This window comes from Cynoglossus semilaevis, chromosome 9 (assembly GCF_000523025.1).
Source record: "Cynoglossus semilaevis isolate Cse_v1.0 chromosome 9, Cse_v1.0, whole genome shotgun sequence".
Taxonomy (NCBI): Eukaryota; Metazoa; Chordata; class Actinopteri; order Pleuronectiformes; family Cynoglossidae; genus Cynoglossus; species Cynoglossus semilaevis.
Window position 1 is genome coordinate 5,548,049 of NC_024315.1, and position 14,187 is coordinate 5,562,235.

Genomic DNA, 14,187 nt, shown 5'->3' on the forward strand with positions numbered 1-14,187 from the left:
ACCCCAAGGACAATAATGGGGTTAAAATTAGTAATTGTCATTTTTGTTCAAATAACTAGAGCGTTGTAACTAAAACAGTTTTCCCTCCTAAAGCTTGGACAGCTTTGAGTTTCAAATGAAAGGCTAATGTACAAGAAGGTAGGAAGTGAAACGGAGACAAAATATTGGTAACAATCAGCGTTTTTACCGACAAACGTTAATCGTTATCATCACACAGGAACAAAGCAAAATGTTTAAAACAAAGGGTTGACACAATTGTGCCATTGTGTTACTCCTTAAATGTGACGCTAATTCTTAAGAAAAAGGCAAACTTAATAAGCAGCACAGTGAACTATAAACCCTGTCCTTTATTTCTGTTCTTCATAATGCAGACATATGGTTCAATACTATCACACATGCATGCTTTGGCATCAGTCCATCTATTCCACTCTGATGTGTCAGAAAGTCCACTTTTATAAAAAGAAAAAAAAAATTACGGATAGCGTTCTTAGAATCTTTGGAATGTCTTGAAATCTTCTAGTATTTCCTGCCGTCTTCCTGCAGTGCCCAGTCATTCACCTGACTGCTCACTCAACACCCAAAGTGGTAACGTAAATCTCGATTCGTGCTTTTATTTTGAAAGTAAACCAACAGGAAGACGAGTGTTCTGCGATCTACAGCACATGCATTTTGGATAAGAAATCTTTCTTTACAAGGGACTGCAGTCATGGCACCAATGGCCTCCGTTAAGGTGATGCACTCAACAGTAGTGTTTACGTTGTTTTGAAAGATATGTAATGCTGAAACTCGAGTAAAATATGGGTAGCAGAGGGGGAAAGGGGGAGGGGTGTCGGAATAAATGATATTTGCATGGTGCATTCTTATCCGTATTTTAGCACAGCTGTAGTTTGTTGTTTTTGATCAAAATCTGTGTAACAACAGTGGTGGTGTTAGCGTAATATGCATAAAAAATTCGATAATGAGAGGTACCAGAGCTGCGGTACCACGTGTTCCCTTCGGAAGCTTTTAGCTGCAGCTCAGTGGCATCTGGTTGGACTGCAGTGATGGTTACAAAGTCCGATTCCGTTTTAAGAAGCGAGAACTACAAGTTATATAGTTTTATTACAACAAACAGCGTTGTTTATCATGCAGTTTTATGTGCAATGATTTCATGGAAACGTCACAAAGTTAAACAAAAAACAAACAAACAAAATAAAAACATACGTGGACAGACAGATTGTCCTCGGGGGATTTACGTATTGGTTTTCACCGATGGATTTTTCTGTAGACTTTGAATAAAACATTAACCTGCAGTGGTGGTGCACTGTCATTCAGTAATGTCAGAGGATCTTCAGGAGCTGCTGAGTGACACTTAGCATGTGAATAAATATGTCCACGAAGTCACAAACACACACGGTGTTGGTTTCCAGGTGGCTCCCAACTTAACTCAGAAGTGGAAAAACTAGATAGGCCAGAAATCAAAGCAGTCAAAACGACTTCCTGTAGGATGCAGTTTGAAGCTCTCAAAAAGATTTGCACAAAATGCAAGTGGAAAATTAAATGTCTTGGACTCGAAATGAGGAATGGTAAGAGTTGAATGTGAACAGCTGATTGTCAGCGACTTATATTAAGGCATTATAATGGCTGTCTACGGTTGGTTTTAGGAGCAGGTTCTGAGTCCAACTGTTTTATATATGCACAAACACCGAAAAAATGCGCTAACTAATTAAGCGCTAGTATATGCACAAACACCGAAAAATATGCGCTAACTAATTAAGCGCTAACAGGCAATTTTAGAACAAATATTATGGAATAACAATACATTTAACTTCAAGCCTTATGTAAATATGTTAATACATATTTATTTAAACATTTGTTTATGAACTGTAGTACCATTCTGACTCGGTGCTCGGAAATCTCGACGTTCGTGAACGCATCATTAATTGTTGTACACTACTATGTCACAAACGGAACATTAAACCTCTCTGGGCCCGGCGAGGTTCGTCGCCGTGGTCACTGTCAATCTTAGGGGTCGTGTCCCCCACCCACCATCACCCAACGTCTCTATTACATTCTGTGCGCATAGCTGAGTTATGTAAGAAGGTAATTTTAATATTTAACCCATGAGGGTTAAATGTTTTGCTGAGATTAGCCAATGGTAGTCTTTTCTTATATTCAGATCGGGATTATCGGTGGTTCAGGACTCGATGATCCAGACATCCTGGATGGAAGAAAGGAAGTGTATGTTGATACACCGTACGGAAAGGTTGGTTCAAAAAATCAAATCAAAATATAGAGCAGTTCATGACTAGGTGTAGAATATGTTGACAGATTGGGACACAATAAATTATAACAGCATGTTACGATTCGATAATCTCGTCGTTGTTCAGCCGTCTGACGCTCTGATACTGGGGAAGATAAACGATGTGGACTGTGTTCTGCTTTCAAGGTAAGAAAAAAAAAATCTCCACTTCACTTTGTTTTGTGAACATATGTTCTCTAGTAGCACCATCTAGTGGACAAACTATGTCCGATACAGGGAAAAAAAGTTGTTCATTTCAGTTCAGATTACACAGTGCATTTCTGTGAATCACATATTCAACTGCACTCGTTATGGTTTATATTTTTCTCAGACACGGAAGGAACCACACCATCATGCCCACGGATGTGAACTACCAGGCCAACATCTGGGCGCTGAAAGAACAGGGCTGCAGCCACCTGTTGGTTACCACGGCCTGTGGTTCACTAAGAGAGGAAATTAAACCAGGAGACATCGTTATTATCGATCAGTTCATTGACCGGTGAGTGTAACACGACCCAGTCAACGTGTCACTGTCTGTGAAAAAAGTGTGTGTGTGTGTGTGTGGTTTTTTTTTTGCAAGATTGTGAATCTGCGCCATCATAGTTTGGATTAAAAAAACATGGTATGCGCCATCATAGTTTGGATTAAAAAAAAAACATGGTTGAAAAAATACAAAAATAAAAATCACAGCGAATTACAACTGTTCAGAAGATTCACCAAAACTACACACTGATCTCTTGATCCAACACAACGTTGTTTTAGAGCTGCAGCCAATGTCGGATCCTCTGGTGACCCCACATGACCTTTAAAGGTCACAATACGCCAAGTTTCTACTTCCAGCATAATAATTCACCTTGTCAAAAAGCACAAGATGCCTCAAACTGGTTTCCTGACCAGTACAATGAGTCCACTGTCCTCCCATATCAGTAGCTGGATTCAATAGGAAATCACAGGGAAGTGGTTCAATGGAGGGATGAGTGGAATAAACATGCTGCGGAGATGATGTGATGTAGGCGTTGACCCCACAGACAGTTAGATTAAATGCTGAACTCGTTGTTTTGTTAACATCACACTGAACCCAGTGAATCTATTGGACAGAAACGTGGACAGTCACAAATAAATGACAGGAAATTAGCGACACAGTAGATCTTTGCTCGAATCAACTCATGATAACGACTGCGGTTGAACTTGTGGTTTGGCACGGTGAGACTCGGAGTTTTGGTAAATTAGAAAGCCGTTGGATTATTTTGGGGAAGTTCGGTTTGAGCTGTTTAAACGATGTTGTTTTGCATACATTTGCACATCCTAGAATAAAGTCTCTGCTCATCTGGGTGACGGAGCTTGACATTCTTTACCAAAGGGAAATTTAAACACTCAAATTCTGTTTCCATTTCATTACACGTGCACCAGTGTGTGACAGATTTTTAATCCTCTTAATTTGTTTAAAAAAAAGTTTATTTTTAAGTCCATTGTCTGTCAGACCTCTCCTAAAAAGAACATTATCATCACAACATCATTAATCTAATAAATAAAGTAATGGATGATATTATTTTTACAGAAAAAAAAGTTTAGTAGTAGTTAACTGGATGATTTTTTTTATCTTGTTTGGATAAAATAAATAGAAGGTTTCACTGATTTTGACTGAGTTTTCATTAAAACCACTTTTGACAACTTTGTGATGTAAATCCACCTGAGTACGTCATGTACTACAGTGTATGCTAACCTTTTAATACAGAGGCTAATGCTACATGCTAATGCTATCTGTGCAGTCGTTTCTAAAAAGCAATTCCACACAAACCATAACACCATCCCTTTCTACTATGGTTTTGATCATATATATATATTATAGTTATATATATGTCTTTAAAAACTCTATGATGATTTTTTTTTTATTATTAAACTGTAGAGTAACTAAAACCAAACCGTCAGTGCTGGTGTCTGATAAGACTAGTACAACAGATACGTGTTGTACGACGCTGGAGCATCTTCCCACAAATCTCAGTGACAGGATTCATGTTACTGTGTGACAGGAACATCCAGATAGCTGAGTGAGAACCAGAGGAAGGACTTCACTCACGCTGTAGTCGACGAGTGTCAAGGCCAATATTTGTTTACTATCACGTTCAGTGGGAAACCTCGTCTGTTGAGCTTTTTAAGGGTTCGCTTCAGTTACACTTTGCTTCAGGCTGTGGTGAGAATAAAACAAAGTGTGTGAAAGTCCACCTATGGAATGAGTTTCCGCACAAAGTGACGAACGATGATCTTTACCGCTCTGGACTGCAGTTCAGAAAAAATGTAAATTAGGATTTAGACTCTTATGAGTTGAAGTGCTGAGAGAATTCAGGTCGGACATCTGTGCAGTGAGGGCCAGGCATCGTGCCCAGGAGGAGGTGGGATGGAGTCTGGCTTAAAGTCAGAGATTTGTAGTGGTGTGGGAAGAAAATGCACTTGGAATACCTGAAATGACCCTTTAAATTCCCTGCGGGGTAAAGTGGATTGTTCAAAGTCCAGAGTGCCACGTTGACATGAAGGATATTTTTTATGAGAAATAAATTATTTTTAATTGGTTTATTTAATGCACACACAAATCCTATTTATTTTCATTACTGCAGAATAAAAACACTTTTGTAATGCAATAAAAAAAATTGGAATTACTGAATCTTGTTTGTAGTAGTTTTTGTCTACCTTTCAGTGAAGAAAGGTAGACAAAAACAACTACAAACAAGATGAAAGATTAAATACTTAACAAATGTAAGTATATAGCAAACATAACTTCAAAGTGACTGAGTTTTTAAGGAATGTTCACGTTTTAAGGAATGTGCAGCGGCTCACATTATAACAGGTAGTGAACTATGCTATGACATTCACTTCCTGGTGATGTGAACATGAAAGAAAACCTTTCCATGGGAAAGCATATTTTCTCAGCCGTCTCTCAGACCTCGGGGCTTGGACTTGTCTTGCCTGTGTGTAGCATTGTTTGAGCGTGAGCGCGACTGTTGTTTCCTGACAAATGCCATGCAGTAAGTCCCATCTGTTCATTGAAAGGAGCATTTCAAACAGGTGGACACCTCAGTGGTAGAATTGATCAGTGAATAGCGTTTTTCTTTTGTTTTTTTTCTTGCCCTGATGTCAGTGTGTTTCCCAGGCATTTACACATGTTTATCATGGTGCCTGTGGTTTAACTCACCTGTGTTGGCTAACAGCCCAGCTATTAATATCAAGAGCAAACACTCTTTAAAAAAATGAGGAAGTCGTGACTAAGACATGTTGAGACTTGTTTCTCACATTTCATTTTTTTTCTCTCTCTCTCTTCAGACATAGCCTTACTCTATTAAAGTAAAATGAAAATCCAGCCTACACCTATTCCAGTTCTCTGCACCTTTAAACCATAACATTCTGTCTTCATCGTCACTGTAATAATTGTCTTCAGGATTTTTTTTCCTGAACATAAGGGCTTTGATTATTTTTAACACATATGTCTAAAAATTAAAAATAAAATTACAATTTAGAACATGAAATGAAATACAAGTTGTTAAAGAACCAGGGAAAGCTTTGCACAAGTCACTAAATTAAATTAAAAATGATAAAAACACATAACATTTACATAATTGATCAGTCAAATAAAATTATTATTTAATAGTTTTATCTTATCGTTTAACGTTAAAAGCGACTTTCATTTCATTTTGAACTTTAACATAATGTTATGAGCTATCGCAAAGGGGAAGTATGCGGTTTTTGTTTCATTATTATTAGCATGTAGCGCCTCTTCCCTCATCAACTAAGGAGGCCTGGCCTGTAGGTGGTGCTGAGGTACACATTTGAAAGCCCAGTTTAATGATTCATATATTCCGGTGCGTTGTTTTATATAAAGAACGTTTACATTTTATTGCCTCAAGTTACTTTGCAGTGTTAACAGGAAGGCTAGCATGTTAATTAGTGATGTGTTAGCGGGCTAGCGCGCCAGTGTGTTAGCACACCGCATGTAATATCCTCACTTGTACGTAGCATTTTCTTTTGAGGGTTATGCTAACGCTCTTATTTTCACTTCCTCTTTGCAGCCAGACTGAATGTTGGTTTATTTTTACAGAGAGGAGATAGAACCTCTGCTGATGTCCACGGGACAGGAGAGGAGATTCTTTTTTAAAATGAATCCTTGTCCATTTGTGTACCATAGAAGTATCATTTTACCTAACTGTTTGGTCCACTGTTCCCTGTTTTTATATCGCACCTTGTTAGCTCTCATTGTTTGTGTGTGTTTATCAGGACGACCAAAAGAGCTCAGACACTGTACGATGGACAGGAGACCAGTCCCGCAGGAGTCTGTCACATCCCTATGGCCGAGCCTTTCTGTAAGAGAACCAGAGAGGTGAGTCCATGAAAGCTTTGCATAGATCTAACATTTTACATTTTACATTTATTGAGTCATGAATAAAAAAAAAAAAATTTGCTACATTTATTGAGTCATGAATAAAAACATTTTTTTTTTGTACATTTTTAATATGTAAGACTTTTTAGCTTTTTTTTAGCTTCATCAATTATGGTGATGTTGTTTGTGAAGATTGTATGTTGTTGTTTTTCAAACTAAAACAACAGACCTAGAATTTCTGACATTCATTTCTAACTTTTTGTCCCTCCTGATGCAGGTCTTGGTGGAAGTAGCCCAGAGTTTAGGCATCAAGTGCCACGTGCGCGGGACTGTCCTGACAATTGAAGGGCCACGTTTCTCCACAAGGGCGGAGAGCCTAATGTTTCGGCAGTGGGGCGCTGAGGTCATCAACATGACCACTGTTCCCGAGGTGGTCCTCGCCAAGGAGGCTGGCTTGTGCTATGCCAGCATTGCCATGGCAACGGACTTTGACTGCTGGAAGGATCATGAGGAATCGGTGAGTGTTGGGCTGGACATCATGATACCAGGTTTGATGACCTTGTGTTAATACTTTTTGTGTTTATCTTTCTTCAATTCCTGTGAGTATATGTTCAACTAAACAAGCCCAGGTTTCACACCGGCTAACAAAATTATGAGTAAATAGATTTTTTTATTATTTTATATTCTTTCTGGGACATTATTATTATTTTAGAATTTAAAACTGTGCCATGGCTCAAGTAAGATTGCGAAACAGCTGTGTGATATAACATTGTGTATGTTCGAATTAGGACAACAAACAAGTTTTGGTCGTTGCACTCTGTCATTTGTAAGGCCATCCTGTTTTGTTCCAGTTGCGCAAACTCAAGTGTGTGTGGCTTGTTTTGGCCTCAGAGTGACTGCGTCTCTGTCCAACACTGTAGATTATGTGCTCGATAAATAGCATGTGGGCGAGTGTTGTCACTGATCCAGCCAAACTCACAACTTCACTTCCGAGTTCCGGCAGCTGACCTCCCCTGGCCCTCCTGTTACTGAAGCCTCACCACATCCTTCCGCCTCCCCCACGTCTCCCATCTACACACCCCCCTACTACCGCCTCCTGCTCCCCTCCCAGCAACACTGCCAGCCTCCGGTGGAAACCCTGCCAGAGGAGGTTGACTCACACTGAGTCATCAGCTTCACTGTCTGTACGGCAAACAGCAGAGAAACATGAAGCTGGTCATTGAGTGTATTATCAAAACAAAGCACTTAAGGACAGAGTTGAACAGTAACAATACTGTAACTACCTGTGTAACTACACCTGGCTAAGAGACTCAGAGACTTGAATCTACTACACACACACACACATACAGTATTCTTAACCATAATTGAGGTTGTAGCTTTAGCGCATGGCTACAGCAGCTGATTAAGTGGATGTTAATGACCTCAGATAAGTACATGTTTGGAGCTTTAAACTTTATTGTTTTTCCAGTTCACGTCTGTGGGTTGACACAGTTTGTGTATCATGGTTCACTCATGGCTCACTCATGTACACAGCTGGCCGCTGGACGAACAGTCCAGTCAATACATCAACACTTGGATTTTTAATAGACTAATATAATAATATACAATAAATTATATTTGTTTATTAGTCTATATATATATACAGTATAATTATATACAAACCAATTTTACATCTTGAAAGATAAGTAAACAAATACCTCAACGCCACAAGTGTATCGCACCTGAAGGGGGCAGTGTTACAATCTGCAGTTTCTTCAGTTGGGCATGTCCAAACAGTTTTTTTTCCCCTCTTTGCAAACGGCACAGATTCCATTCCAAGGAAACAATGCTAGGATTCATGCGGTTACAATTGTGTTAGTGGTTCAGGGAAAATGAGTCAGCATTTTCACACAGCTGAGTTCAGGTCTGAACTCTGCTGAACATCATTCGACTTAGTGATATTACAATTTTAGTCATTTACGTGAATGTACATTCCTAAATCTAAATGCCCTTTACCAAATTCTAAAATGTAATCCTTGGATTACAAGATGTCGCGATTTTTAAATTGAATATTTTTGCAAAACGAAACGCAAACTTGTAAAATAAACCAAGTGAAGTGAGAGAGTGAGTGAGAAATGCTAAATAAAGATGGCACCTGCTTTTCTTTTTTTTAAATTTGGAAATGGCTTCCTGAGTTATACATAAATATATATTTGTATCTATATATAAAATAGATCTCTTTATATTTCTTCAACGGTTGTTCCTGTTTTCCGTCTCTCGTCTTAGGTCTGCGTTGACAACGTGCTGAAGACGATGAAGGAAAACTCCAACAAAGCCAGCAGTATCCTGCTCTCAGCAATACCTCTGATCAGTGACATGGACTGGACTCACACAATACAGACTGTGAAGGTAGGCTTTCATCTTAGCCATGAGTCATTTCAATCGCATCTGCGGTTGTGAAAGTTTGTTTGAAAGAGAGTCTGTTATTCAAACGGCGTGGAGCCCAATTCCTTTCAAATCATGATATAAAAATAACATTTAGGCCAAAGCTGAAGTAATGAATCGCACTTGTGTTAACCTTTGTGAAAATCCCCCTCCCCCACCACCTTGCACAGACGTGAGCAATGCCTGTCACCTGCTCAGACACTGTCGTTATTGTTTTACCTCCTCAATGAAACCCAGCAATGCAGCATTACAGCCTTTGTTCACTGTAGCGGTTCAATCACACAGGGATTTAATGTATGTAAGCCTTGACTTCCAGGTTTGTATTTTAAATGAGTATTATAGTGTTTATATATTTACTCAGCAGGTCACAGAAGACGTGATAGATGCTGCATGATTTAGCCTCTGCTAGCCAGTGGAAGAATCTCAATTAGTGTTGAAAATACAATGGTATGATAAGGCCTGGGATTTTAATTATTTCCTGAAAACAAAACTTATAACATGTTAAATAATTTGTTTCATAAATAGTATTATCATTGCAGCACTTGAAGTTAATGGTATTATCTCATAGCTAAAGGAGTTAGGATGAGCTAACGCAAGCTACAACAGGCCTGGTTCAGACAGACAGTGAAGCCAGCCCACAGTAACCAGATGAAAGCATTTAGAGTAAAAAAACAAACAAACTGTTAATGAAGTATAAAAATGAAAATACACAGATAAATATAGAAAAAAACAAACTGTTAATGAAGTATAAAAATACACAGATAAATATAGAAAAAGAAAATGTTGCTGTTGAAGTAAACAAGTGTATTTTGATAAATTCACTAGTCAAACAAAATTAATTAAATATGAATATTTTTAAAGGTTTCATTTAATTGCAATACCTCTAATTAATGGTGTTATTTTTATTTATATTAATATAAAAATAAAAGTGTATGTTATTATAAAAAAACTAAGGAATTGAACAATGATATTTAGAAAAAAAAAAACAGAAACAGCAAGAGGAAGCGACAGTTAACTCCATATTTGGACTCTATCCGGCCTATGATTTGTGAATCACCAGTGTCAGAATTTGACTCGCACTTGAAACTGAAGGTTTCTGTTTTTGTACAACTTGTTTTCTGACGTTTGGTTTCAGGTTTTTAAGATAAAGCAGATATACAGTATCTTCTGTTGAAGCACCATCACTTTGAAGAGAGGGCAGGATCAGCACTCACTCACTTTTTTGGTTTTCTTTTAAATCAGTTTTGACCAAATATAAAATCTGCAGGAAGAAAAAGTAAAACATAAATAATTTTTCCGAAAAGTGCTGCTAAAGATATTCAAATACGACAAACAGTTCTTTAACATATTCTATCCAACAATATTTTTTTTTAATCGTACCTCCATTCTTAAATGAATAACCCTAACCCTTGAATACAGTCTGCCTATCAAGGACACTCAAACAAACAATAGATTTTATTACCGGATCTAACTAGTTATTTTATTTGTCTATGACTCACATGCCAAACGAGGGAAAAAAAAAATTCTTCCTTCTTTTTTTTTCCAGGCGATGGCTAAGTCGTCAGTGATGTTACCGAAACACTGAGGGAACAGAACGACCACACGTAGCATCAGCACACACTCTCCCGATGAACTCTACGCCGCCTCGGAATTCATCTGCAGTGAATCACAACAAAAACCTCTTCTTTTTTCCAGGGAAAATATGCTTCGACCGCTCTCTGTTCTCTAACAATCAGTCTACCTCACAAACTGGTTAGGATCACAACACTAAACTAGTAACAACACACTTTCTATTTTGTGGATTTACATTTTTGATTTCTGTGAATTTCTAATCAAATACTTGCAAACAACTGCATAGTTTTAATGAAACACCATGGTTAGAAATGACAACTTGTTTATATAAAATAACTGTGGTAACACCTTCAAATACCTACATTTATAAACTCTGAATGCTGTTTAATGAACAATTTTAGCACCAGGCACATTTCTGGGTTTTCTTGTTGGGAAAATACTTTTTGTATGTGGTGAGTTTCTTTCATTTGACCATTCTTAAAAATATATATATTATTATCATCATGATTGCTAATTGTGAATCCATCATTGTGATTACACTATGTTTTTGGACTTTTTTATTTCTTTTGTTGCCATGACGCTCGTTAAGGTAGTGGTGAATAATACAGACGACAGTTGAAGGTGGGCGATGTTTAATGTGGTACGAAATAATCTTCGGGATTCTTATTAGCAACATTTCAATGTTCAGAGTTTACTATTTGGGGTAATGATCTCAACACTAATTGTCGGAGAGCAATTAAGCTAATTTCTGCCCTCGGGCTTGTCTTTGACAGTGCTGCGTTCACAGACATCTTGAAAGTACCGTTATTACAAAAAACGCTTCGATCACAATGTGACGAAACAGCTAACTTTTAATGCAATAGATGTCCTGGCATAACACTAATGACTTCAGGTGCTATCTGTTTGATAATTTTTATGAAATCGTTTTACCAGACTTTTAAGAAAAGTAGAGTTTTGAAATGTTTTCTATTTTTCTCTTACGCTGTGGAAATGCATGTTGTGGGAACACGTGATTTAAAAAAATCCTCTAAACTGAACACTACAATAAAACTGTTGCATCAGCCTGAGTGTGTCCTGTGTTGAAGAGTCCACCGCAGCAGTTCTACACAATATTAATACTTCAATTTTTAATAGGTCAAGCACTTTCATAATGACAACCAAAGGCAAAACAAGGAAAGCAAGTCTCTCTGCTGAAATCAAGTTCTTTAAGCTTTACTTAAATGATTTAGTCCATAGAAAAGCCAGCTGCATTTCTTTTCATGTGAAAATAAATACAGACATCATCGAGCAAGCCTGAGAATAAGGACAGCAAATTGTCAAGAATAATCTCACTCGCAAGTCTGTTAAGACGTATACACTAAATAAATATATCGGGATTTAAAAGGATCGATTTAAAAAAAAAAATTAAAGTGCAAACAGGGTCCGAGTGTTGGGGCAACATTTGTACAAAAACACCTCTAACCCAGTGTTTAAGAAGTAAAAAGCGATTTGCAACATTATAGTGCCTTTTTTCTTTCTTCCTTTTTTTTTAAGACCCATGCCTTATTTTAGCAACTCAATCACAAAATCATTGTGGTTATTTATCATCGCTCTCAATGCTAACCCGGTTGTGCTTTTAAAAAATACCACAAACCTCTTCTGAAACTTTCAACGAATCGTTTTAAACCTATCTGTAGGCTACAAAAAAAAAAAATGCGTGATTGAATTATTGCGATTATGAATCGTCGTGTTGCATTTGAACGGCTCACATTTTCTGTTAATGTTGCACCAGTTGTCCAGCATCGGTTCCTCGTTGAATGCACATTCGCGATAGAAATATCCGTTAGTAATTGAATAATATTGTAGAAGAAGTAGAAGCGGACAAATAAATTATTATTTATGACACAGCGCTGCAGGCTGAAGGCCTCTGTGGGCCCGCGATGGATCACAGCACCTCAGCCTCGTCATTCAATAACACTCGGCCTTCTAGAAAAGCCACCACGTCTTTGCACCCGTGTTCTCGGGCCAAATCAACAGGCCGAGAATTGTTCATGTCCCGGGCCTGCGGATCGGCCCCGTTATCCACCAGCAGCCGCACGGTGTCCACGAAGCCCATCCTGGCGGCGTCATGCAGCGGCGTGCTGCCGGTGCTCCTGTCCGCCACGTTAGGATTGGCTCCGTGCGCGAGGAGCAACTCAGCCACCGCGGTACTGCCCATCATCATCACCTTCGGCATAAAACACCACGGGAGAAAAATATTATAAAACACGTAGAAATAATGATGAAAAAACAAACAAAAAATACAAAACACAATTTAAACAGTTTAACAAGCGCATATCTAAAAAGCCAGGTGCGGATAATCTCTGACCCGCGGACCAATTCAGGCACTTGGGTAGATTTTATATGTAGCCTATATATTTCATATAATTCAAGGATAGAAAATAGAATGACTTAGCACATTTCATGCTACTAAGAAACTGTTCTAATAGTTGTCCAATATTCTAGTATATTCCCTAATCATCAAAATATTTAACTTTTCTTTTTCTTTTTTTGGAAAAATTCAAATAATCCGCTTTATTGCTTATTGACAGTGCTGTGCACATACAGGAAAATATATGACCGGTTAGTTAGTGGATTACTAACTCAGTTTCTGATAATCCAGTGTTATTAGAAACCAGCCTGGTTTGTAGTCTATAATTCTGTTGTCAGGTTTTGGTAAGGTAAAAACGTACCAAGTGCGTACTGGTCCAGTGCTATCTGTTTAATTTAATATGAACTGGAAGCCGAGTGACCTCAACACAGATTTGTGCTGTTTAATATAAGTCGGTAGAATTCAGTCACACATTTATTGAAATAACTGATTTTTTTGTGAGTCCATTTTAAGGTGAACTCATATGTAACGACGCTACTACAGATATTCCAGCAATGCTTTGCCAAATAAAGGCCCATGACATTACAAAATCACACTTGGCGTAGGTTTTTCTTTCAGGCCTTTGAGAGGAGACATGGGACCGCCATTTTATTCTACATCTAATTTACTCTGTTCCACAAGTTTAATCCTATAACTGACCTACAGTCAAACGATAACTGAAGTTGAAGAGCATACTTTTCTGGTAAATAAAAAATCTGGCAACAAATACAGTCGGTGTAGTTTTAACGGCTAATAACATACTCCGGTAAAAAAAGAGAAAAGATAATACATCAGATGTTTTAATTTTTTAAAAAAAAAAAAGATAATGCATCAGATGTTTTAATTTAAAGTATTGTTCTGTTATTTATTTATCTCCGGTAGAAAAAGGGTCTAAATGTTCACGTGTGTTTTTGTTTAATATACAAAAAAAACTGCTTCTCGCTGCTTCTTTGTTCATTCAAATAAGGAAAAAAGTCTGCTCTGGGCCATTAACACAAACACACGTTTTTGTTTTTTACTGTGTACAGTATAAGGTTGTTTTAAATAACCAGTTTGACAAAGTCCTTCACATAATGCGCGATTGTGGATTTCTGTGTTTCAAATTTTCTAGCGGTGTTGACACCGACCTGTATGGCGCTCCGTCCAAAGCGGTTC

At 37.9% G+C, this 14,187-nt stretch overlaps 2 protein-coding genes across 3 annotated transcripts in view; one reads left to right on the forward strand and one right to left on the reverse strand.

Moving 5' to 3' along the window:
- The first annotated feature begins 21 nt into the window (after positions 1-21).
- On the forward strand, positions 22-11,705 carry mtap (methylthioadenosine phosphorylase). Of its 2 annotated transcripts, none has more exons than XM_008316682.3 (8): positions 22-730; positions 2,159-2,245; positions 2,370-2,428; positions 2,613-2,780; positions 6,545-6,647; positions 6,925-7,164; positions 8,913-9,035; positions 10,618-11,705. In XM_008316682.3, exons 1-8 carry the CDS (start codon positions 707-709, stop codon positions 10,654-10,656), a joined length of 843 nt encoding a protein of 280 aa, XP_008314904.1. In that variant the 5' UTR covers positions 22-706; the 3' UTR covers positions 10,657-11,705. The 2 variants fall into 2 exon arrangements, with proteins under 2 accessions (XP_008314904.1, XP_024914029.1); XM_025058261.1 differs by lacking the exon at positions 22-730 and adding an exon at positions 823-1,715 and having other exon boundaries at positions 1,767-2,245.
- A 42-nt stretch (positions 11,706-11,747) lies between these two features.
- cdkn2a/b (cyclin-dependent kinase inhibitor 2A/B (p15, inhibits CDK4)) overlaps positions 11,748-14,187 on the reverse strand; it is a 4,465-nt gene continuing 2,025 nt past the window's right edge. The window contains exons 1-2 of the mRNA XM_008316683.3: positions 14,160-14,187; positions 11,748-12,849 (exon numbers count right to left, since the gene is read on the reverse strand). The exon at positions 14,160-14,187 is cut by the window's right edge and continues 2,025 nt beyond it. Of these exons, the coding sequence (XP_008314905.1) occupies positions 12,568-12,849; positions 14,160-14,187 (310 nt within the window). The 3' untranslated portion in view covers positions 11,748-12,567. The remainder of the gene's footprint in view (positions 12,850-14,159) is intronic.